Here is a 27270-nt window from a genome sequence, read left to right as displayed (position 1 = left end):
AACTCGACGTATCCCTGATCATTACGTCAGATCGCGTGATATGTAAGCCTGTTTATTGGCCAGGACCGTGTATTATTTCGCGTGATCACGCGGATCCTGGATGATTTTTGAAAAACAGTAACGGCGTACGTGAACGCGGGTTCGATAGCGCGCAAACGGATGGCGCTAGTATGACCGGGGGTAATAATTTTATGCGCGATTCAGGGCGAATCCTTAACAGTTAGCGAGTGTGAATGTCGCGAAAACATTATTGTATTTTATACGAGTGTGAATGCCGTGAGAAATCCGTATTCCTATTTTTATTATTTTCTTGTTTCTTGCCGCGTGCTCGCCCCGGGTCCTTTTTAATTTCATGACTTTTTCCGCTTGCGTTCGACCCGGGGGTGTGAGCAATGGTAATTGATGTGAATTGCTCCGGCCAACCAACCGGGCAAAGGAACTATCAAAATGTTCATGATAGAGGGGAGGTTTTTCCTCCCTCCGCGCGCGTGTTGCTCGGCCCACTGGCGGGGGGGGGCGATTATCCCCGCCCATGAATTATTGAAGGTTGCGCGCGGCGTAAGTGTCGCTGATTGTATATCAGCACCCCGGGGGCCTGTCCCCGGGGAACATTAGTTGAAAATAAAAAATTATATGTATAAATCACTATACATATTGTGAAACATATACAAAATAACAGAACGTTTTTCTACATTTTCTACTGCATGCACAATAAATATCCTAACTTTGCGTATGTATTGACTCTATCATAAAATATATGACATATATAATGTGTAATACCATTAATAAAGCATCATTACAAACATGGAATAGAAAAAGCTCCTTTGCAATTGTTGTAAAAATTACGAATTATGTGGCGATATATATTGGTGCATGCTCTTAATTTTGGCTGAATTCAAGAACATACGCCAATCAGATTCACGAATTTTATAACGATTGCAAAACAGCTTTTTTCTGCTGAATACCTATGGAGCGGATCAATTTTCACACGTAGTTCGTGTACGTAGTTCAGGTTTGTAACAATGCTTTATCTATTATTGGTATTTCACCTGAATATAAGCAGTAAGACTTGAACAATAAGGAAATCGACCAATCATGATTGAATAGTAAGCATAGACATATTAACATAGATATATTGTATTTCTACAATTATATTGGCTTCTCTCTGTATATTGTTAGAAATACAATTGGTCACACTGAATTATTTTGTCATGTTGGCAATCCTTTAATCAACGATTAAGTTAATCAGAGTTTGGTCGAAGCGGCCCTAAAGCGTCGTCTACAATGGCCGTAGTCGTAAGAAATTGACCAATCACAGTTGATTATTCTCCTGAACTTTAACTGGGATTGGTCAATTTCTTACGACTATGGCCTTACAACCTTATGCTACGGCCATTGTAGACGATGCTTAAAGGCCATTCTACAATGGCCGTAGCATAAGGTTGTAAGGCGTAAATCTCAAAGAATTGACCATTCACAGTCAAGTATTCTCTTAATACTTGACTGTGATTGGTCAATTTCTTAAGTCTTACGCCTTAAGTCTCCTTAAAATCTCATTGTAGACGACGCATAATAGAATTATTGTTTACAGCATATCATATGTAGAGGCAATTTGTCGGCCGGCTACTCTCATTGGTCAATTCCAACCGTAACCGAACTCACAACTTATAACATAATACAGAGGCTGCATTCGTTTTGACGCTTTTAGCGCTGATAGCATCGCTCTATCTTTGTTCGATATGCAATGTGCAATAAAGACAGAATGATGCTTACAGGGCGTGAGCGTGCAAAACGAACGCAGCCAGAGTTAAAGGCTTGTGTACACAATGTTAGAAATCGATCCGAGATCTCGATCCAAGAAATGTATTGCTAATAAAATTGCATTTTTCCGTAAAAGCTGCGAGTTGATTGACTTACACTTTTCAGATCGAGATCTCGGACCAATTTCTAGCATCGTGAATACAAGTCTTTAATTCGGTTCTCCCTGCTGGCCATTTTTACAATACGAAAACGCGGGAAAGAAACTATTTAGTACCCATACCGCCATATTACGCATAAGTTGAGGAAAAAATACGTGTTTTAGAAGTAATGAGTTGAGGAAAGAATACGTGTTTTAGAAGTAATAAGAAAATTTCATTTTCAATATGTACGCCTTAATAAAATTTTATGACGATATTCATTACGTGTGTAAATCAAATAAAGTTGTTATTAATAAAGGTATTATCAAAGCGTTGTACAGTGATAAACGTAAGTACGCAGCAACCGTTTTAGCAAGAAATGGTAAGTAACATTTTCCAACGTAGCTCTTATGTTATTGAAAAGGTTCGTTTATGAAAGTTGTAAATGTTAACTTATGCCTAAGCCGGTGAAGTTTAATATTGGGATTTCAATGCTTTTGTTCATAATGAATTTAAAATTCATTATAAATTAAAGCATTGAAATCCCAGTATTAAACTTTACCGGTTCCGGCATAAGAGTTAATAATTATGGTCTTTATAAATAAGTTTTAATAACTTGTACATACATACTTATATGTATTCAGCTGGAAAATTTTAATTTCAAATTCCAATTTGTACTCAAACTTTTCTATGCGAGTTATAATTAACTGTTATTAAAGCAAGGCTAAAATCGATATTACTAAAAAATAGTAAATTCAAGAAATTTTCTAATCTGCAGCTAATCGATATGCTTAAAAAATGTGTCATACGATAAATGTATAAATGTATAATATCGGCTTAAGTGTATATATATTTGTTGTCAATTATATAAATATTGAATTTATATCGGTATCATAATGGATTTATTTATACCAAGTTAAGAATATTAAAAAAATAATTTAACTAGAACTCTGCAAAGTAGAATGAATTAAATGAATATATTAAGCAATATATTGAAATAAATTTATTATTTTCTCAGATAATAGAACAATATTAAAAGAAATAGAGCAAAATATAAATAATGGAAAACCATATATTAGGTGTAAAAGAATTCAAAATAAATATGTAGAAGGATTTAAAAATAAAAGTAAAGTAAATAAATCTGTAAAAAAGGATGATGTTCAAATATCTTTAGGTAAAATTCTTTAATATTGTTTCTTTAACATTGTCATGATTATTTATTTTCATAAGTATTTGATAATAATCCAACAAATATCAAGTAACAGTTATATAACTGTTAGTATATGACAGTTATATAACTGTTATAATTTCTCCCTCGACAATATAATTGTACATATAACACATATTGTGGAGTGAGAAATTATAACTAATAATTATATAACTATTACTTGGTATTTGCTGGGAATGTAATGATGTTATTTATTTTTATACTATTATTAGATATTAATACAATGATAAGATCTGCCAAAGAAAATATACACAAAGAAGAGACTGTTACACAAAGTAAAAGCTATGAATTTTTGGAAAAAGGTGATGCACAAATATCATTAGGTGAGTTTCCTTAATATTGGTAAATTTTGTTATCTTATCATATGATAATAATATGTATATGATAGTAATATATAATTGTGTTTTTATCTTTTATATTAGATATGGATACAAGGACAAGATTTAACGATGAAAATATACATGACAGAGACTGCTGTACAAAGCAAACGCTGTGAATCTTTGAGAAAAGGTGATACTGAAAATGAAATAACATACAACGAAAAGACTGTTGCATAAAGAAAATGTTCTGAATCTTTGAGAAATAATAATGCTCAAATAATATTAGGTGAGCTTTCTTAATATTGGCAAATTTTATGACTCTTGTATTTTATTATAAGTATTTGTGTGATAATGATGTAATTCTTCTATTTTTACTTTTATTTCAGATACTAATACAAGGATAAAATCTAATGAAAATATACATAGTGAAGAGGTTGCACAAAGCAAAGGCTGTGAATCTTTGGGAAAAAGTGAAATAACATTAGGTGAGTTTCCTTAATATAAACAAATTTCATGATTGTTATTTTATCATATAAGTTTATTATAATTATTATGATATTTATTATATATTTGATCAATTTGACAATAATGTAATCCTGTTTTTTACTTTTATATTAGATATTGATACGAAGATAAGGTCCATTAATGAAAATACATACAAAAAGATTGCTGTACAAAGCAAAGGCTGTGAATCTTTGGGAAGAAATGACACTGAAATAGTACACAATAAAGAGACTGCTGCACAAAGAAAATGCTCTGAATCTTTGAGAAACAATGACGCTCAAATAATATTAGGTGAGATTTCTTAATACTGACAAATTTCATGACTGTTATTTTATTATAAGTATTTGATAATGATGTAATTCTTTTCTTTAATTTTTATTTCAGATATTAATAGAAGATTAAAATCTGTTGATGAAAATATACACGGCAACAAGATTGCTGTACAAAGTGAAGGCTGTGAATCTTTGAGAAGAAATGACACTGATATAGCACACAACGAAAAAACTGCTGCACAAAGGAAATGCTCTGAATCTTTAAGAAATGATGACGCTCAAATAATATTAGGTTAGATTTCTTAATATTATCAAATTTCATGACTGTTATTTTATTATAAGTATTTGATAATGATGTAATTCTTTTTTTCTACTTTTATTCTAGGTATTAATACAAGATTAAAATCTATTGATGAAAATATACACAACAACGAGATTGCTGTAGAAAGTAAAGGCTGTGAATCTTTGGGAAGAAGTGACACTGATATAGCACACAGCGAAGAGACTGCTGCACAAAGAAAATGCTCTGAATCTTTAAGAAATGATGACGCTCATATAATATTAGGTTAGATTTCTTAATATTATCAAATTTCATGACTGTTATTTTATTATAAGTATTTGATAATGATGTAATTCTTTTTTTCTACTTTTATTCTAGGTATTAATACAAGATTAAAATCTATTGATGAAAATATACACAACAACGAGATTGCTGTAGAAAGTAAAGGCTGTGAATCTTTGGGAAGAAGTGACACTGATATAGCACACAGCGAAGAGACTGCTGCACAAAGAAAATGCTCTGAATCTTTAAGAAATGATGACGCTCATATAATATTAGGTTAGATTTCTTAATATTATCAAATTTCATGACTGTTATTTTATTATAAGTATTTGATAATGATGTAATTCTTTTTTTTTATTTTTATTTCAGGTATTAATACAAGATTAAAATCTATTGATAAAAATATACACAGCAAAGAGATTGTTGTACAAAGCGAAGACTGTGAATCTTTACGAAACGACAATGCTGAAATAGCATTAGGTATGTTTCCTCAACAAAATTCATGACTGTTATTTTATCATATAAGCTTATCATAATTATTATTATTGTAATTATATATTTTATCAGTTAGATAATAATGTAGTTCTGTTTTTTACTTTTATACTAGATATTGATACAAGAATAAGATCTGTCAATGAAATTACATCCAAAGAGATTATTGCAGAAAGAAAAGGCTACGAATGTTTAGAAAACGATGAAATATCATTAGATAAGTTTTCTTGATTATATTAATAATCTCTGTTGCGTCATAAGTATATTTGTTTTTTATTTTTTAAATTATGTATTAATATAATTCTGAGCTTTGTCCATGATAAGGGAAACAATGAAAAGACATCCAGAAAGAATTTCGAGAATCTTTGGAAATCGTTGATATTAAAATATCATTAAATGAGTTTTCATAACATTAATTTTTTCATAACATTTTTTCTGTTTCATTAAAAATATTAGATGAATTGTTTTTCTTGTCAAATTTATATTAAATATTAACATCGATTAGTTTTATTGATGAGAATGGAACCAACAGAGATTAATACACAAAATAAAGAATGTGAATCTCTAAGAAATGTTGATATTTAAAGAATAAATGAGTTTTTTTAATGTTAATAATTTGTATAATTTTTGATCTGATTTCAGATTGATGTTGTGTTCTTCATGGATTTATTCACAAAACGTTAGACATAAATCCATGAAGAATGCAATACTGATCTGAGAGCCACATCAATTAGAGCTACACAAATTATGGACATTAGAAAAGTCATATATTCTAGTCTTTGAACATCAATATTTCCCAGAGATTCACAATCTTTGCTTTGTGTATCGATCTTTGTTATTTCTATTTTCATCGACAAAATTTATTGATGTACTAATATATAAATAATAGTGATAAAAAAACTACCATCTAATACTTCTAATGCAATAGAAAGTATAAAAATTGTTATAAAAACTCTCTTAAAAGTATTTCAATATCAGTCCTCCAAAGATTCTCTCTTGTTCTATATATATATTTCTTCTACTATATCCTATTTTATGAGCAAAGCTTAGAGTTATATTAATATCGAATTTAAAAATCAATGCAGAACAATACTATTAACTAAGTATAATCAGATTAAACGTTTCCTCACACCGCGGAAGCGGATTACAAAATATTTGTGTAACTACTAGGTTATAATAATTATTGTGTGATTACAATTTCAAATTTTGTCAGTTTTAGGAAATAGTTTTGTGACAGCGACAAACTTTATCGATGAAAATGGAAACAACAAAGAGAGAGCTGATACGCAAAGCGAAAACTATAATTTTCTAGACAATTCTGAAATTTTAATAGCTTTAGGTAAATTTTTTTAACATTAATTAATACTTTCGTCTCTATTATTTCTTTTATCTATTATACAAAATGGATTCTTTATTGAAATTTGCATATGGCACTTAATATTTAGTAATTTTTAATTGTTACATATAGAGGTTCTAATTTTAAATAATACAACTGATTATCTCGAAAATCGTTCCAGATCAAAAAATGTTTTAGACAAAATTTAATTTTAAGGAGATCACGAGATTGTGATATGTATTTGAGTTTTGAATGATCTAAAAAAATTTGTGAAATTCAAGTTTGTTTCTATAATTTTTTAAATAAAATAATGTATTTTTTAACATAAATAACAATTCCGATAAGTCAGTTACATCAATTAAAGTTAAACATCTAATATATGAAAATGCATTATTTTCTATGTTGTAATAAATATTTATTTCTATCATATTTATAAATTTATTTTCAGATATGTGTTATGATGTCACATCTACCAATTTAAATAATTGTGCGAAAAAATTAAATTTCAGTAATATTGGTATGTAGATTATTGTATATCGATTTTTGTAATTAATGTACAAAGAACATTTGAAAATTATGTTTATTTGTAAACAAAAAATAGAATATTTCACAATAATTACTATTAAAATACTGCATAGATTTTTTAACGTATTAATCAAGTTTAAACATTTGTTAAAAACATAAATATTTAGTAAATATTTTATTTTGCCATGTTGAAGAGTGCTCTCAGATTACGTAATATATAGTAATAATGTAAAAATGTAATTTTAAAAATTATGACAATTTTAATTAAAAATATATATAAATACTTTTCTAACATATTTAATTATTTGTTTATAACCATGCGGCTGCTTTCTAAATTTTTCATATGTTATTATTGATTAGTTTTCCGATTTGATAATCATATTTCTGTTTACAAGATTTGACAGATGCTGATTTGATAGATGTGTGTATACCTTCTATTCAAAGTACAACGTGCGATAAAGAAAACATTAATCCTATATCATCTTCAGAACATTCTGCAATACTATCCCCAATATCTACATTGCATGGTATGTACATGGTTTTTTAAAAATTATTCATGTGTTATTTAATGTAAATTATATCGATTAATCTACATTATTATTAATTTATTTTAATTCTTTTGCAATGAGAGTAGCCATTATAATATTGTCTGCAAAACTGTCATATCATATCTGACTATTTTTAAAAGAAATAAGTTTACGAATAATTTATACAAAATTTAATACATAATGTAACAAACTATCTGCTAAAAGTTTTAAGAATCTGTATAATGCACATGTGTTTCTCTGTATAGTGATAGCATAATAATAGACAACTTTATAAAAGAAATTACAAAAGAATTAAATAAAAGAATTATAGCTGTCATGACCTTGATTTTGATGCATAATATAAACATGAATATCCAAATTAAAATTGGATTTTTTTAATTTTTTGCAGTTACATGTTATGTTTTGAATAATACATACATAAATATAAAATATATTATTACTTTTGTTTTTCATTTTCTGTACAGTTTCTTGTTTATTTGCAACATATTTACATATATATATACCATAAATAAAATAAGATTTTATAAGAAAAGTAAAAAAATAGATTTAATTAAACCTAAAATTTTATATTAAAAGTTATATACACTTATGATTGATAATTCGCTCCATTCTAAATCAGCAGAGAATAAATACTATTTCTGTTCTTATTGCCTATTGCCTAGCATTGTGCCAAGGGCCTTTATACATATGAGCTCTATGCACATGTATAAATCTTACAGATATATTAGAATACACATCCTTTAGATTAGTTTCATTAGATCTAAAATGGGATGAATGATTAATCGTGAATGTACATATAATACATATATAGTTTCCCATGAAATTTAATTTTATAACATTTATAATGTTATTTCTCTAATGATATTTGTAGTGTCATTTGAAAAATTTTGAGAGAACGATAATAAAAATATAAGCAAATATTAATATATTTATAAGATGCATCTAAATCAAGGATATTACAGCTATATGTTAATGCATGTATTTATTTAATTTACATTTATATCTTAGATGTTAACGATGATAATAGCAGTGAATCGAAATATTTGCCATCTGAAGATGAACTACGTTCATTGGAATATAACGAACAGACACAGCAGAAAAAAAAATTAGAAATATTAAATACAACTGTGTCCTCAGCATCAAGTGTAGATGTTTCGTCTGGTATATTTGCATGCAACGACAAAAATATGTACGTAGAGAAATCTAATACAAAAAGTAAACAAAACTATTTTTGTTTTTGCTTGAAATTACAAACACAACTTTCACGTCACTTGGAAACTGTACACCGCAATGAACCTGAGGTTAAAAAGTTCGCCATGTTACCTAAAGGCAACACAGAAAGAAAAAAAATAATAGATATCATTCGAAGAAATGGCAATTTCAAATTTAACATAAACTCAGAAGTTAATAATGGAAAACTTATTGTATGCAGACGTCCTAATGAAAAACATAATAAATCTGCTACAGACTTTATAGCATGTGGAAAATGTAAAGGTTTTTTTGCAAAACAAACAATAAGGCATCATTCTCGAAAATGCTTTAAAAAAGATTTCAGCAAAAATAAATGCATCATGGTTATGGGCAGAAAAGTGACTCGCAGAATACACCATATGGCAAATGAAACATTAGCGAAAACAGTATTCCCAGTAATGAGGGAAGATGAAATAACAAGGATTATACGCTATGATGAATTATTAATATTGTATGCAAATAAACTATGCATTAAATATAAAGCACAACATCAACACGATATGATACGTGCAAGATTGCGCGTTCTTGGACGATTCCTTTTAGCATTAAAAAAAATTAATTCAAATATTGAAGATTTTAAGTCACTCTATCATCCAAAAGTGTACGATGATTGCATTACTGCAATAAATGTAGTAGCAGGATACGATAATAAAGAAAATATGTATAAAACTCCAGCGGTAGCGGCTAATATATCAACATTGCTGAAGCATATAGGAAATCTACTTATTACAGAATATATAAAGGCAGATGATTCTGAAAAAAAGAAATTAGTGAAAGATTTTTTAAAATTATTGATCGTACATATTGGAACGAGTGTTAATAAAACTGTAATCGAAACGCAGTCAGCTCATAAAAGACGTAAAAAGATCAATCTACCATCAATGCAAGATATTCAAAAATTGTATAAACATTTGAAAAAAGTACGAGAAAATAATTACATTGCATTAGAAAAGTCTTTTTCTTATAAAAATTGGATTTCTCTAGCAGAGGCAACACTAACGTCAATCCATGTATTCAACAGACGACGAGCAGGAGAAATAGAACGAATATTAATTAATATTAATTGAAGACTTCAAAAATAATGAAAGAATAAATAAAAACATGTACAGTGATATATACATCATTATCAGAAGAGAATCGAAAAATAGCAGAAAATTATAGTCGATTCTGCATAAGAGGAAAATTAGGACGTACTGTGCCGGTGTCATTGACGAATGAGCTGCTTAAATGTATTCATATAATTTTAAAATTTCGTAAAGAAGCCAAAGTGTCTGAAAAAAATCCGTATCTTTTTGGATTACGCGGTTCTAACAAAAATAGGTACAGGTACCTAAGAGCTTGCATTTTAATGCGTAAATTCTCAAGCGAATGCAATGCAATAGAATCATCAAGTTTACGCGGCACGATTTTACGGAAACACGTAGCAACTCATTGTATACAATTGAATCTGAATGATATCGATGTTTCCGATTTAGCTACATTCATGGGACACGCAGAAAAAATTCATCGAGAGCATTATAGACAATCTCTAGCTAGTAGAGATATTCTTAAAATCTCGCAATATTTAGAGGCAGTCCAAGGTAATGAACAAGATTTAAACGAATCTTCATCAGATAGCGAATACGAAGATGGAGAAGATGAGAATAATAACGACATAATAATGGACAAACAGAATGTTTCTTTAAGTAATTATATTAGAACTAATTCTCTATTTTTATCTAACAGGAAATATACGAGGTGAAAAATTAAATGTTACATAATATTTTTGATATCTATAGATATGACAATATCTAATTTATAGCTACACATGATCTTGAAAAAGAAACATAAAATACTTTAAAATCGTTAAAATAATATTGACGATTAATAAAACTTATAATTTATAAGTCGAAAAATTAATATTTTATTAATTTTATTAAAATCATAGTCTAGAAATGTTATGTTTAATGTTTAAATTAAATATTATTCACAATATTATGTATAATATTAAGAACTGCTACTTAAAAATATTACTTGTTATAAAATGTTATTGAAATAATAATTTTATACTAATGATTTCTTGCTTGGATTGTTTGGCAGGAAGTTTCAAGAATGTTAGATTGTAACAAGTTCAATTTTTCACCTTGCGCATATTTATTCGAAATTTGTTTTTAATGTCAACAAAATATTTATTTCAGATACATCCTCATATAATGCATCTGATGATAGCATTACTAACAAAATACAAAAAAATAATAAACGGAAGAGATCCAGTAAGTATTTTACATCAATTTATTAAAATTTAATTTTTAAAATTTATTAAAATTTATATTTTGGTTGTGTATACAATAAATACAGAGAATATATATATTAGGTTAACATTTGATTTTAAAAATATCTTGTGAAAATTTTTACTTAAAATTCACTTATTTTAAAAATACTTCAAAGATATTACTAAACAATAGTCTCTTCGACTGTTGCAGAAATGTTTCATAAATGTTAACAAAATATATAAATATTAAAAAAGTTGCAATTAATCATAGTGATATTTACAACGTTAAAAGCTACATATTAAAAAATGTTATACGCTATTGAATAGCATTACAATAAATTTTATGAATTATATTTTTCTTAGGTTTATTTCTTTGATAAGCAATATTAAAATGTGACTATTCAAGATAGTGTTGTAGTAATTGCTGAATGTGTTGAAAAGCTATTGAAAAAAAATCATTTAGAAAAAATTTTAAAAATATATAAATTATAAATATTATCGAGAATTTTTGCTTAATTTTTACTATTTTCTTTCATGACTCTCTATTATATTAATAATTAAATTGTAAAATGTAAAGCTAATAAAATAAAATTTTATTTTTATATTTTAACATACTTTGTTTAATTGATATATATATATTTTTATCATTTATTAATTTATTTAATTTATATCTATTTTTGTGATTCATTATTTATCGCTTTTAATATGTATACACTATTTTAAAAATACATGGTTCTTCTTCTAGCATCTCCTTATGGCAAAACCAAAAGGACGCGCTCGACAGAAAAAGAAAGAGAAACAGTTCTTCAAGCATTCGCCACACATATGGAGAACTTAACGTTACCATCTTTACGAGAAATTCAAGAAATAAAAAAGAAATACAAATGTTTATTTCACCGGACATCGCCGCAAATAAAAACATGGATACATAATAAACAAAAAATTCTACATGCAAACTCTAAAGGCAAAACTTTACAGTAAAACTCTACATGTGGACAATGTCATTTTGGTAATTGCTTTAATTGTTGTGTTAATTTAAAACTTTTATTTTAAAGAAGCATACTATGTTATAATGTAATCACTACATTTAAAATAATTTTACTTTGAAGCATAATACTATAATCACACTTTAACATTTGCTCATCAAAAAACTTCATCTGTTAAAAAAAATATGATTGATAAAAAATTTAATGCAATGGTATTCAATAGCATGTAACATTTTTTGATATGTAGTTTTTAACATTGTATAAACATCATTATAATTGCGACTTTTTAATATTTATAAAATTTGTGCAATATTTGAAAAGACTAATATCTTTTAAATATTTTTAAAATAACTACTATATTATGTTATGTTATGCTAATCTACTATTTGTTATGCTAATCAATATTTGTTATACTATGTCTTATGTAAGTAAAATATGTCATGAGATTTTATATGCGAGAAAGTGCAATATAATTATTAATTTAGACAGCAAACGCAAAGAAAACCAAAGAGAAACACAAGAAATATGCACTTAATATATAAGAAACACATGAAATATATAATTTATATATGTATAAATAAAGATATTTTAAAATTGAATTCTTTTATGTTCTAGTTCATATATGACATTGCGTTCCTTCAAGTTTACTTCATACATAACAGATATTTTAACTTCACATATATCACTAGGTATTTTAATACTTCAATATATATTTAATATCAAATATATCTGCAAGATTTCCGAATCTTAATATTTCGACAAATTAACATTAAGGAAGCATATTCTGTGCTCACTTGAAAGAGTTTTGTTATTTTAGCAACACAAAACAAGTTATTATATGTATGTAAAAGATACAATTAGAAGCAAGTATTTTTTATATATTTTCATTGACAGTTACAATACAAGAGAATATATATATATATATATATATATATATATATATATATATGCAATGTAAGCCTAATAATTTAACTACCATTGATATAGTAAATGAGATTATACAACGATTGGAAAATTATTTAGCTTCTCTTGCATATACTCTTATATCGTTATTAACAGAAAATATTTAAAAAATATAAATATAATAAAAATATAAATATAAAAAAAGAATATATAAAATAATATATAATATAAATATAATATATAAAATAATATATAACATATGAAAAATATATAACATATGAAAAATATAACATAAAAAATACTTGCTTTTAATTGTACCTTACCATATACACATAAGAACTTGCTTCATATTGCTAAACCTTTCAAGTTAGAATTGAAGTATGGTTTCTCAATGTACGATGAAGAATAAGATATGGAAATCTTATAGATAGCTATGTTTAACTAGAAATATTATGTAATATTAATACATAATAATATTCATGAGATTAGAAAATCTGTCATGATCTGTCATGTCTAGAGTAGGGGTGTTTTCATTTAACGACACAAATGGATACACAAGTACCATTCTATCTTTTTCAATAATCAATGAATGACAAAGACAAAATAAAGCTTGCGTTGACTTCTGTCGCTAAAGGCTTTCGCACATGAAATTCCATAAGCACGTAAGACATAAGCGTAAGGAAATCGACCAATCACGGTCGAGTTTTGACCCCTTGGAGGGGCTAATACTTGACCGTGATTGGTCGATTTCCTTACGTTTACGTCTTACGTGCTTATGGAATTTCATGTGTGATGGCCACAAGTCCCGTCTACAATAGGTAATTTAAGCCCTAAGCATTAAGAAATTGACCAATCACAGTCGAGTATTCTCTTCATACTTGACTGTGATTGGATTCACAAATTTTACAACAGTCACAAAGCAGCTTTTTCTGCTGAACGCATTAATGCGTATTTTTTGACGTTTTTGAATGGTCGGGTTTAATCGCTCCGGGGTAGTTTACTAGATGTCATTAATCAATCACAGCCATTTTTCTGAAATATGTATGATTATATTCTTCAGGAAAATGGCTATGATTGGGCAATGATGTCTAAGGCTAATATTACATTTGTCGTACGACAAATTTTTTAAGCATATTGATTGGCTGCGGGATAGTTATTTTTTTGAGTCTTTAGAAACTATCTATTCTGCAGCCAATAAATGTGCTTAAAAAATTTGTCGTACGATAAATGTAATATTAGCCTAATAAACTATCCCGGAGCGATTAAATGATCATTCAAAAACATCATTTTATACACGCTCCCGTGTATCATGGCGTCATGATATATATAATATTATGTGCGATAAGATGCAGTATACAGTACAATTATTAATTTACAGATAGTATAACACATGGAAAACACAGAAGTAAACTTATACATATATAAATAATACAGATATTAACATTATGTTCTTTCACATAGTCTACTGCATACATGACAGATATTTTAACCTTTTTTATGTCACTTTATTAATTTGTTTTTACGTTTTTAGTATCAAATATATCTGTAGGATTTCCAAATCTTGTTCTTGAAATAAAATTACATTGAGAAAACATATTTCTGTGTTGACTTGAAGGAGTTTCGTTATTTTAGCAACATAACAAATTCTTATGAGAGAGATGTATGTAATAAGATACATTATAGTTAAAAGTAAGCGTTTTTGTTGTATAATTGTTTATATTACAAAAATATATAAAGTTCATATGTCATATGTTTAAATATATTCCAGTCATAAATGAATCTCTTTTATTTTCAGTGATGGGATCTTTATATTTTTTTAAATTAATGCATTTTTGTCTACGTAACATATACTATTTTTGGAAAGGTTATGAAATTGTATATTATAACATTATAAGATAGTGTCTTTACAAACTGTGTTCGCTGACTGTTTACTATAAAAAGAATACTGATAATAATTATTCTGGTAAGATTGTGTACAAGATCTTAACGTTGAATTAATTACAAATATACCATGTCTATTTTAATTTTTAAGAGATGAAAGTAATATTTTCGTAAATAGATCACCTGACATCTGATAAAAGCTGGTTTACTGTAGATCTAATTATTTAAATGACTGTAGATATATTGCTTATATTTTTTTAAAGATTGAAATAAATATAATATAATATTAGTAGCTATAGTAACATTAAAATTCCCTTTATGCAGCAATTATCTTTCTTATCAGAATAATTATTACCATCAACATTTAACCTTCTTTTAGGTTGACTAAATAGTCAGTAAACACAGTAATTTGTAAAAACTTTATCTTAAAACATTATAATTGTATAACTTTTCCAGCAGATATGTGTTGCGTAGACATAAAAATGTATTATTTTTAATCCAAATGTAAAGATCGTAAATGTAAAGATGTAAAGATAGAAGAAAATAAAAGAGATTCATTAATGACAAATAATGAGAAATATAATTAAACATAATGACATTAATGAGAAAAAATAATGACATTAATGAGAAATATAATTAAACATATATGACATATAAACTTTATATACTTTTGTAATATAAACAACTATAATAATAATACACAATATAAATATAAACTAAATAATTATACAACAAAAAAAACACTAACTACAATGTATCTTATTACATATACATAAAAATCTGCTGCATCTCTTTACAATAACTCTTTCAAATTAACACAGAAATGTAATTTCTCAATATAACTTCGTTAAAAGATTAAAATTCGGAAATCATGAAGATATGTTTGATACTAAAAACGTGATAATAAATTAATACAATTTTTTTATACGTCACGAGAGATTAAAATATCTGTTACATATACAGTATGTAACGTGAAAACGCAATATTGAAAATCTATTATATCTATTTATCTATTTATATATAGTTTAGTTCTGCGTTTTTTGTGTACTATGCTGTTTGCAAATTAATAATTGTACCCTATCATAAGTAAAAATATCACAATGTTGTGACATATGTGAGACTGGCGTCCCATTGCGGAAATATTCAGCGGAACAGAACGCGCGGAGCTAACGCGACGAAGCTAATCAAAGCCATAAGAAAACGCCGAAAAAACGGAATGGCTATGATTGATTGCGTTGACTCCGCACTTTCCGCTGAGTATTTCCGCTGTATGGAACATCGGCCTGAGGATTTACTTACGAAAAAATACAACACAATTACTCATTTTTAACAGCTTAGCACATGAAAAAGAACAGAATTATATAAATATATATAAATATTAATTATGATTATAAAATATATTTTCTCTCTCTCTCTCTCTCTCTTTCTTTATCTCTCTCTCTCTCTCTCACTATTAAGGTGGAAGCATAAAATTGCAGGAACACATAATCATAAGCATAAGAAAACTGATTGGTTTATTTTCTTATGCATATATTTGTGGATCAATCAATTTCCTTATGCTTATAGTTATGCGACTATGCAATTTTATGTGCTTTCACCTTAAAGCAGGGACCTTTTGCATAAACGCATAATCATAAGCATAAGAAAATTGATTGGTTCATTTTTTTATACATGTACTTATGGACCAATCATAGTTGAATGTAAGAAAAATAATTAACTGATTAATTGATTGATTAAGCGTCATCTACAATGAGATTTTAAGGAGGCTTAAGGCGTAAGACTTAAGAAATAGACCAATCATGCACAGTCAAGTATTAAGAGAATACTCGACTGTGATTGGTCAATTTCTCAACGATTGAGTTAATCGGAGTTTGGTCGAAGCGGTTCTAAAGCGTCGTCTACAATGGCCGTAGCATAAGGTTGTAAGGCCGTAGTCGTAAGAAATTGACCAAACCCAGTTGAAATTCAGGAGAATAATCAACTGTGATTGGTCAATTTCTTACGATTACGGCCTTACAACCTTATGCTACGGCCATTATAGACGACGCTTTAGGGCCGCTTCGACCAAACTCCGATTAACTCAATCGTTGATTAAAGGATTGCCAACATGACAAAATAATTCAGTGTGACCAATTGTATTTCTAACAATACACAGAGAGAAGCCAATATAATTGTAGAAATACAGTATATCTATGTTAATATGTCTATGCTTACTATTCAATCATGATTGGTCGATTTCCTTATTGTTCAAGTCTTACTGCTTATATTCAGGTGAAATAATAATAGATAAAGTATTGTTACAAACCTGAACTATGTACACGAACTACGTGTGAAAATTGATCCGCTTCATAGGTATTCAGCAGAAAAAAGCTGTTTTGCAATCGTCATAAAATTCGTGAATCTGATTGGCGTATGTTCTTGAATTCAGCCAAAATTAAGAGCATGCACCAATATATATCGCCATATAATTCGCAATTTTTACAACAATTGCAAAGGAGCTTTTTCTGTTCCATGTTTGTAATGATGCTTTATTAATGGTATTACACATTATATATGTCATATATTTTATGACAGAGTCAATATATACGCAAAGTTAGGATATTTATTGTGCTTGCAGTAGAAAATGTAGAAAAACGTTCTGTTATTTTGTATATGTTTCACAATATGTATAGTGATTTATACATATAATACTACAATATATTGATCCGTCGTTACGCGATGTGGAGCGAACGTGTCCAGACATGTCCGAATGCGTCTACACATGTCCAGATGCGTTTTCCTATGTGTCTCTTATTAAAATTATATTTTTAATTTTCTATCAAGTCTTATTTCTTCAATCTGTTTTTGCAACTCAAATACAGTTGATGGCTATATGCTTACTGTCGATAAATAATTTTAATAATCACCGTCGATAAATATTTTGAATAATCACTGTACTTTTTCGCCAATCTTACATATGAAAGCGTTTTTCTATATTATCTACTGCGCATATGATAATCCATATGCACATATCCTATAATCTCATGTATTTTATTTATCTTATCATTTCATCTCATTATTTTTGTTATATTAAACATATATATGTTACATTTCTAAATTTTCAATCTTTATGAAGGACATTGACTGAGAATTCTTTCAGTGAAAGTGCTTGAGTATTTTAACAATGTGGAGCAAATTCTTGGCTATATGTAATAAGACATATTAGGTGCTTTCCATTTACAATCAAAACTCAGATAAATCTCACTTCTGTCTTTCTTCAACATTCATGTTAAAGAAAGACAGAAGTGAGATTTATCTGAGTTTTGATGTAAATGGAAAACACCTATTATGATCACAGAAGTGAGTATTTTTGTTATATTTTCATAATTTATGATAAGTACGCATACACAACATAAATTTAAAAAACTAATTAATTAAAACATTTTAATAAGTAATTTATTAATCATTCTTTTTTATTTACAGTAAGATTTTTACATAGTAATTAATGCATTTTTGTGTCTGCATTACTCAAATCAATGCTAAGATAACTGTGTAACTACAGCATAATATTGTATAATGTTATCTTAAAAATTGTGTTTTCTTACTTATTCAATAAAAAAAGCGTGATTTGTAATAATGACAATTACATATTGTATTGTCTTACAATTAGTGTCATGCTGTCTGTTAATACATCATATTTATTTTACTTTTTGCAGGGGATGGTAATGGATACTAATTTGCAAACCGTCCAAAACATTCACCCGAAAGCTTGCATCTAATGTCAAGAAGGAATCCATTACAAAACATGAGAATCTTTAGAGCGAGAGTTCAATATTATAGTCTCCGCTAATAGACTCTTGTGATCTGTAATGGAATAATCAACGCTCATTCATTAACTTACAGTGATGGTGAAAGCAATAACAATTTTATATTATAGATGTGTTTCAATTAGGAATATTTATACTGCTATTCAGTTTTTTACATCAAGGAAGACAATACTTTAGGATGTCATATTTAAGTGCAGAATATTGTATTATACATATATATGTATTATATGTATGTATTAACTGTGCTGCTTGAGAAGAAAAATTTTATATTTTGTTCTTAACTGAAGTATCAACTTGATAATTTCGTTGGACTGTATATATGAGAATACACTATTTTTGGTTGAAATAACTATGCATCAATATAAAAATTATATTTATATTAATTATATTTATGTAATTACACTTGACGACTTACATTTATACACTGTCTTACATAATGCATATATATACATATATTCAAATATAATGTTAGAACATATTTATAAATTTGTATTTGTACGTCGATGTTTTTCCTATACTCTCATATAATGCATATACATATATTGAAATATGGTAAAAAAATAGGTATATTTATATATTTGTATATCGGTGTTTTTCGTATGATAAATACTAAATTGTACTATATTCTTTCATACTCTTAAAATCTCACAACGCTCTGACATATGTGAAATTTTAAGTGTGAAAGAATACAGTATTATTTTTGATTATTCACAAACAGCATTTATCATACGAAAAACACCGATATACAAATATATAAATATACCTATTTTTTTACTATATTTCAATATATGTATATGCATTATATGAGAGCATAGGAAAAACATCGACGTACAAATACAAATTTATAAATATGTTCTACCATTATATTTGAATATATGTATATATATGCATTATGTAAGACAGTGTATAAATGTAAGTCGTCAAGTGTAATTACATAAATATAATTAATATAAATATAATTTTTATATTGATGCATAGTTATTTCAACCAAAAATAGTGTATTCTCATATATACAGTCCAAGGAAATTATCAAGTTGATACTTCGGTTAAGAACAAAATATAAGATTTCTCTTCTCAAGCAGGACAGATAATACATACATATAATACATATATATGTATAATACAATATTCTGCACTTAGATATGACATCCTAAAGTATTGTCTTCTCTGATGTAAAAAACTAAATAGCAGTATAAATATTCCCAATTTAAACACATGTATAATATAAGATTATTGCTTCCACAATCACTGCAAGTTAATGAAGGAGCGTTGATTACTCCATTACAGATCACAAGAGTCTATTAGCGGAGACTGTAATATTGAACTCTCGTTTAAAAGATTCTCATGTTTTGTAATGGATTCCTTCTTGACATTGCATACAAGCTTTCAGATGGATCTTTCGGATGGTTTACAAATTAGTATTCATCTATACTGTATCCTGCAAAAAACAAAATGAATATAACATTAACAGACATCAGAACATTAAGACAATACATTAATGTAATTGTTATTATCATAATTTAGTTTTTCTTTTTTAGATTGAATAAGTAAGAGAACACAATTTTTAAGAAAATATACAATATTATGTAGTTACACAGTTATCTTAGCATTGATAAGAATTGCGCAGACACAAAAATACATTAATTACTGTGTCAAAATCTTACTGTAAATAAAATGAATGATTAATAAATTACTTATTAAAATTTCCACGTATAAAAATTTTAGTGTAACCCTAAGGTCGTAAGAAAATTGACCAATCACAATTAATTATTCTTTTATCGCAGGAGGAATATTCGATTGATTTGTCAATTTTCTTACGTCTTACAGTTACGACTAAAATTTGTGTACGTGCAAAGGCTTTAAGAATTCCGTTTGGTTGATTTTTTTACTGCTTATGTATTTTTTGTCCGGGTCCTTATGCGTGCAGTAGGCAACGTAAATAAATGCTCTGTTATTTTATACATTTATATTACGTACAATATACTGATCCGTCATTATTCCATCATTATTCGTCATTATCCGTCGTTATAGAGCGGACATGTCCAGACATGTTCAGTGTGTCCACACACGTTCAGATGCGTTCTCTGCGTATTTCTTATTTGAATTTTAGCAATAAGAACAGAAATAGTATCTATTCTCTGCTCCTATTGGCGAATATTTTCTATTTCGCGTATTTATTAGTGAATAGTTTCTATTCCGTATTTCTATTGCCTATTGCCTAACACTGTGCAAGGGTCTTTACACACTACTTATTATCAGCGTGAGTTCTGATTGACTTTTCGCTTTTCTGCTTTTTCTGACAAAGTGTGAATGCGGCCTTAAAGTTATAGAAAAACGCTTTGTCAGATATTTTTATTATATTTATTATTTGAATGACTTGTGATTTTACATATATGATATGCTGTCTGTAAACAATTAATAATTCTATTATAATCTATTCTATACTCTTTTTTAAGTAAAGTCTCACGATTTTTAAGTAAGATCTCACTATAATATATTTAAGGACGAGCAGGTATTGTACAATTATTAATAAAATCGTTTAATGTCGTCAAAATTGCCAATCTGTATTATATGTCGTCAATCTATACAGCGTTGTAAAAATATCCATTACACCATTATAGATAATTTGACGACAGTCGTCGAAGTATACGATTAAACGGTTAAAATTTTGATACCGGTCGTCAAAATAGCCAGAAGTCGTCGAAGTAGACAATGCTTCCTGAAAAATCGTAGTCAAAATAGCCGATTGACATATATATATATATATATATATATATATATATAATTGGATAAATAAAATTTAATATAAAAAAATAATTTAGCATTTTGCGCCTGTTGTTCCTTCTCTTCTTACTGCTGCTGCTCCTGCTGCTGCTGTTGTTGCTGTTGTTGCTGTTGATACTGCTGCTGTATATACAATTGCAGCTGCTGGTGGAACAATTGTTGTTGATGCAACATTTGTTGCATCAACTGCCGCATATCTGACTCTTGGAGAGCGAGCGCGCCCATTTCTGCATTGATTTCCTCTAAAATTTAGTAAAATTAAAAAGATGAGTTTCTTAGTGTTTTTTTTATACAGTAAAACATTTTGTGTTAAATTTAACATATTTCACATGTTCTAATTTATTTACTCTAATTTTAATGTTAATTTAACAGGAGGCAAATATGTAAATAAATAACAAGTAATATGTAAAAAATTAACACAAAAATGTAACATTTGAACGTTATTGTGTTGTTTTTAACTCTTAGAAACGGTGAATATTAACTCAATGTAGAAAACTTAAAATAACACAACGACAATATGTTACATTAACATAAAAATATGTTAAAAATTTAACACAAAAATTTCTACACAAGAAAAATCTACAGAAATACAAAATGTTTTTTACCGTGTACAAATATATAATGATTTACTTACGAGTCATTATGTTGACGTTCAGTTCAAATTCGTTTATCGCCGTTCTTTCGTGTACTGAGAATGAGGCACACTCGGCATTTGTTTATATACGTGCCTTGTGAAACCTTGGTGTTCAAGAGACTATCACGATCCCGATTGTGAGTTATTATTTAAAATTTTTATATATCTTTATCCTTTTGACTTTATCTTCTTTTATTCACTCTTCTTTAATTCTTTGTTTCTGCTTATTTTTTATTTCATAATGTGCGATGAATTAAAAAAAAAATCTAAGCGAAGCTTTTCAGAGTATTGGCTCAATGATGAGCGTATTAATTGTTGGATATGTAAAGTACCTTTCGATGAAAGCTTATATCATTGCACAATATGCAATAAAAATATTTCGTGCAATACGCATGTTTTGAGACATGCGAATTCTGCGACTCATAAAAATAATATTAAAGAAAATAATTCATCTCTATGCACTGATGAAAATAATAATAAAAATGTAGATAAAAAAATATCCGAAAAATACAAGTTTCAACAATAGTGGCTAGAGATAGAATTATTTAAGCCATGGTTGCAAAAAATATCACACGATAGAAATTCATTTTTTTGTTTATTTTGCGATAAATCTATGAAAGCGAATTTATCCAAAATATATCGTCACGTAGAATCCAAAGCACATTTAGAAATATGTAAAATTAAAACAGAAACAAAGAATATAACAAACGAAAACGTAGCAGATGATTCACTTTCGTTTAAAGAGCGAAAGAAAATAGCAGAAATTAGATATGCTGCATTAATTGCTGATAAAAATATTTCGCATCAAACGGCAAAAGAAATCCTCAGTTTTTTCCAACATATAGGAGAAGATCCTAATGTGTTAAAAAGCATGAACATGAGCATTTCCAATGAGTTGGTCAAATTATGGCGCAAAAATAATTTGATTAATGATTTGACTTATAAAAACTTAAATTGTACGAACGGAAATTTACGCGTTGTTACGGTCTGTCGAAGATCCATAAAGACGGTTTTCCGTTGAGAATTATCGTATCTGCTTTGGGAAGCCCGGTATATAATATCTCCAGTTACATCCACAATATTCTATACAAATCGATAAGGAAACCAAATTCATTCATTAAAGATGGTTGGTCGAAAACATCAAAAATACAACTATTAATGATGACAAAATCATGATCTCGTTGGATGTAACTTCGCTATTTACAAACGTCCCAAAAGAGTTAGTTTTAAATGCCATAAGAAATCGCTGGGATGATATTGCAAAAAACACAAAATTTAACTTATCTCAATTTTTATATGCAATAGAAGCGATTTTTTATTCAACTTGCTTTTCGTTTAACGGACGTTTTTATGAACAGATCTTCGGCACTCCCATGGGTTCTCCGCTTTCACCTATCTTAGCAGATATGGTGATAGACGATCTGGAGACACAATGCTTAAATTCACTGAAATTTACCGTTCCTATTTACTACAGATTTGTGGACGATGTTTTTGCGATAGTACCACGCACAAGAATTGACGAAATGTTAATCAATTTTAATTATTACCACGAACGCTTGCGATTTACTTACGAGATGGAGATTGATTCGTCGATTAGTTTTTTAAAGTCATTCGATCGGGAAGAATAATCACCAATTGGTTCAGGAAACCTACATGGTCTGGGAGGTACATTAATTATTATTCGAACCACCCACTAAAATACAAAATTAATACTATCTATAATTTAGTTGACCATGCTATTTTATTATCTAATGATTGCTTCAAACAAGAAAACATTAAGCTAGTATATGACACCTTAATCAATAACTGTTTCCCAAAACATATCATCCATAAGCATATTCGAAAAAGAATTAATTTTTTAAATAATCGCGACAACAATGATACTATTGACGTGAATCCTACTCGTTTAGACAAGACTCATTTTATTACAATACCATACGTAAAGAATACGAGTCATGATCTGTACCGTCTTTTACGAAATAGTGGTTTTAATGTCGTCTACAAAATAACAAAAAAACTAAATAATTTAATTAGACGCGGTAAAGATAGCTTACATAATAATGACAAGACAAGTGTTGTATACAAATTAAATTGTAAAGATTGTAACTTATCATACATTGGGCAAACAAAAAGACATTTACGTACGCGAATGAAAGAACATTGTAATAATATAAAGTTACATGAAACTAATCACTCAGTCATTAGCAAACATAGATTAGAATCGGGACATGATTTTGACTGGTCGAAACCCAATATTTTGCATAACGAAAAGTATGTTCGAAAGAGAGAGATCTGAGATGTTCTTTATCAAGAGATTTAATAATCTAATCAACCTACAGAAAGACACGGATAGTTTAAACAACATTTATGACAAAATAATGAAGGTCACGTAGTTTCGTTTTTCCTCTGGTTGTGTTTAGTTTCTTGACGCTGTCTCACGCGGACGCATCAGTTTCTCTCAAATTCGAATCTAGTTAAATAACGTTTTTTCTTAATGTGACTTGTGCAGTTTTGCAAGATTATCGTCTATGCCTGTCTCCTGATTATTATTACATCGGTAAAATTGATCAGACTTTATTTCGTTGTGCTTGTTATATTAATCAAACCGTAAATTAATTGTTAAATTTATTTATAAATCTTTCCAGTATATACTTGATAAGGACCACAACCATATCGTCGAAACGTCGTATTAATAAACAAATTTCTGGCTAGTTTGGTCGACTACATTTTTTTCAACGATCCTTTATTTATTATTATTATTTATTCAGATATTACGCTTGTACAAAACATCTTGTCTATTTAACGGACACCATATTTGCAGAAAGAGAGAATATGAAAAACATCTTGTGTATATGTGTGTGTGTGTGTGTGTGTGTGTGTGTGTGTGTGTGTGTGTGTGTGTGTGTGTGTGTGTGTGAGTGTGTCTGTCTGTCTGTTTAATAGACACCTACTTGTAAAATATAATGAAATAATGGTCTGTTTAATAGACACATACTTGTAAAATATAATGAAATAATAGAATGTGGTATAATAGGGCTCCAGGCGAAGGTCCACATAAAAAACCTAACGCGCCATTGGTGATACCTCATGGGTGATGTGGAAAATCGCACTATTTTTCTTAATTTCATATTTTAAATGTATAAAAAAAGTTATGTTACGTCCAGGGGAATTCACAATTCTTTTCTTTCCTGTACTCGGTGCACACGTGCACGATTTCCAGAGCCGATAATAATAGCTAAATTAAAGCAGGATTCTCAGTACATGCCCTAAAATAACAATCGGATATTAACGGGCTATAAAAGTAGCATCCGGCTAAATAAAGCGGCATTCAGTCAAACAAATTTGATATTTTCTTAAAACTCATAAAATCAAAAAAATGAAGGAAACTAATTATAAAACGCGAGTGATCGGATATCGGATGTTACGATTCTTTTCTTTCCTGTATCCGGTGCACACGTACACGATTTCTAGAGCCGATAATAATAGCTAGATTAAAGCGGGATGCTCAGTACATGTCCTAAAATAACAATCGGATGTTAACGGGCTATAAAAGTAGCATCCGGTTAAATAAAGCGGCATTCAGTCAAACAAATTCGATATTTTCTTAAAAACTCATAAAATCAAAAAATAAAGGAAACTAATCATAAAACGTGAGTGACCGAATATCGCAAGAGGATAGTAACAGTCATCCCTTGTGCGATACTGAGAATCCTAAATCCCCCGTTTTGGAAGATGCTCTCCTATTCGCGAACGAATGTAATAAAATTCTGATTTGTTACATTTGTACTAAAATGCTCATAAGTAGGGGCAGAGAGGAGGCCATGGAAATCTAACAAAGATTTCTATTCGTCAACCTCCCTTATTCCTCACGCTAGGAGAGGGTAATCCAAAACGATATATAAGCGCGAACTTCGAACAATCCCAGTCAGAAAAATTCGTTCAGTCAATCATTAATCATTCATTCATTGACTCACGCGTTCATATACGCACTCAGTATCTCAAAAATTTCGAGACATATTAACCTTCATATAGAGTCAGTGCGAATATTCGGTCGTTGCTGTCAGCTATACACATAACGAGTCAACCCAGAACACCGCCTCGTCTTCGACACGAAAAGGGGACCCAGCAGCCATTACGACTATATTCTCCACTTGCAATCGTCTTTCGCAAATAGTAAGTCTTTTCTTTTATCTTCAAAGTTCCTCCCCCTCCCCCGTCTACTTCCTTTACTTATAATAATCGTTTCTCTAGTGGAACCCACGAGGAAATCCGCTAGAGCCCACGCTAAGCGACTTCGATATCGCCGTAATCGACGTACCCGCCGACTGCTGGCTCGGGCTGCGGCCGATTCTTCATTTGCGCTAGACTTAAGTCAAATAAACGCGGATCTCCCTATTACGCGGATCTTTTTAAATAATTTTCAAGGAGACACGCGAGACTCCTCACATCCGCCCTCTCGCACTCCTTCCCCTAATTACTCCCCATACCTGCTTCCCGGAACTCTTCCTCCCAGTTACTCCCCGGTGTATGACACACAATCTGACCTTCAGTCTGATTTCCCGCCGCTATCACCTTCTCCTTCTCCACCCGATGCAACCCTCCCAGACTCTCATTTCTTCTCTCCTCCCGTTCTTCCTCCCCCTGTCTTTTCCGACATCGATCTTAGCGATCGAAACGTCGCGGTAATTTTCGGTACAACCTATGCTCCGTACTCGTACCCCATCCTCCCGGACCAATTCACCTTAGGGCCTGATCCTATTCACATACCTACCCTTAAAGCTTTTCTCCAGACTGCCCCTTCTGATACTTGCATCCCCTGTTTTACTCCCTTCACCCATTACCCTATCGCTATCCCCGTAGAATTCTTCAGAGAGAGATATCCTCCTGATCCTGATCAGACTCCCTCCGTCTCGCATACATACATACCCACACACACACACACACACGATTATACTTAATATTGTATTTAATCAAGATTAAGAATTTACATAAATACCTAACTTTATATATAAATGTTTTCGTTTGGCTTTTATAATGTGTAATAAACTTAATTAAATCTATTCTTTTGCATTCAACTTAATCGATTCCC

General features: G+C 29.2%; 1 protein-coding gene across 1 annotated transcript; it reads left to right on the top strand.

The window, feature by feature from the left end:
- Window positions 1-3349: 3349 nt before the first annotated feature.
- On the top strand, window positions 3350-10766 carry LOC112639537. Its single transcript, XM_025413882.1, has 10 exons — window positions 3350-3449; window positions 3833-3931; window positions 4065-4241; window positions 4335-4514; window positions 4608-4787; window positions 4881-5060; window positions 5154-5264; window positions 8694-8846; window positions 10319-10621; window positions 10738-10766. The coding sequence occupies exons 1-10, from the start codon at window positions 3350-3352 to the stop codon at window positions 10764-10766; spliced, it is 1512 nt and encodes a 503-aa protein (XP_025269667.1).
- The last annotated feature ends 16504 nt before the right edge of the window (window positions 10767-27270 follow it).

The sequence above is a fragment of the Camponotus floridanus genome, unplaced genomic scaffold (assembly GCF_003227725.1).
Source record: "Camponotus floridanus strain SB8 unplaced genomic scaffold, Cflo_v7.5 scaffold11, whole genome shotgun sequence".
Classification (NCBI taxonomy): domain Eukaryota; kingdom Metazoa; phylum Arthropoda; class Insecta; order Hymenoptera; family Formicidae; genus Camponotus; species Camponotus floridanus.
Note: the sequence above shows the minus strand (reverse complement) of the source record. Positions and strands in the feature narration are given on the sequence as shown.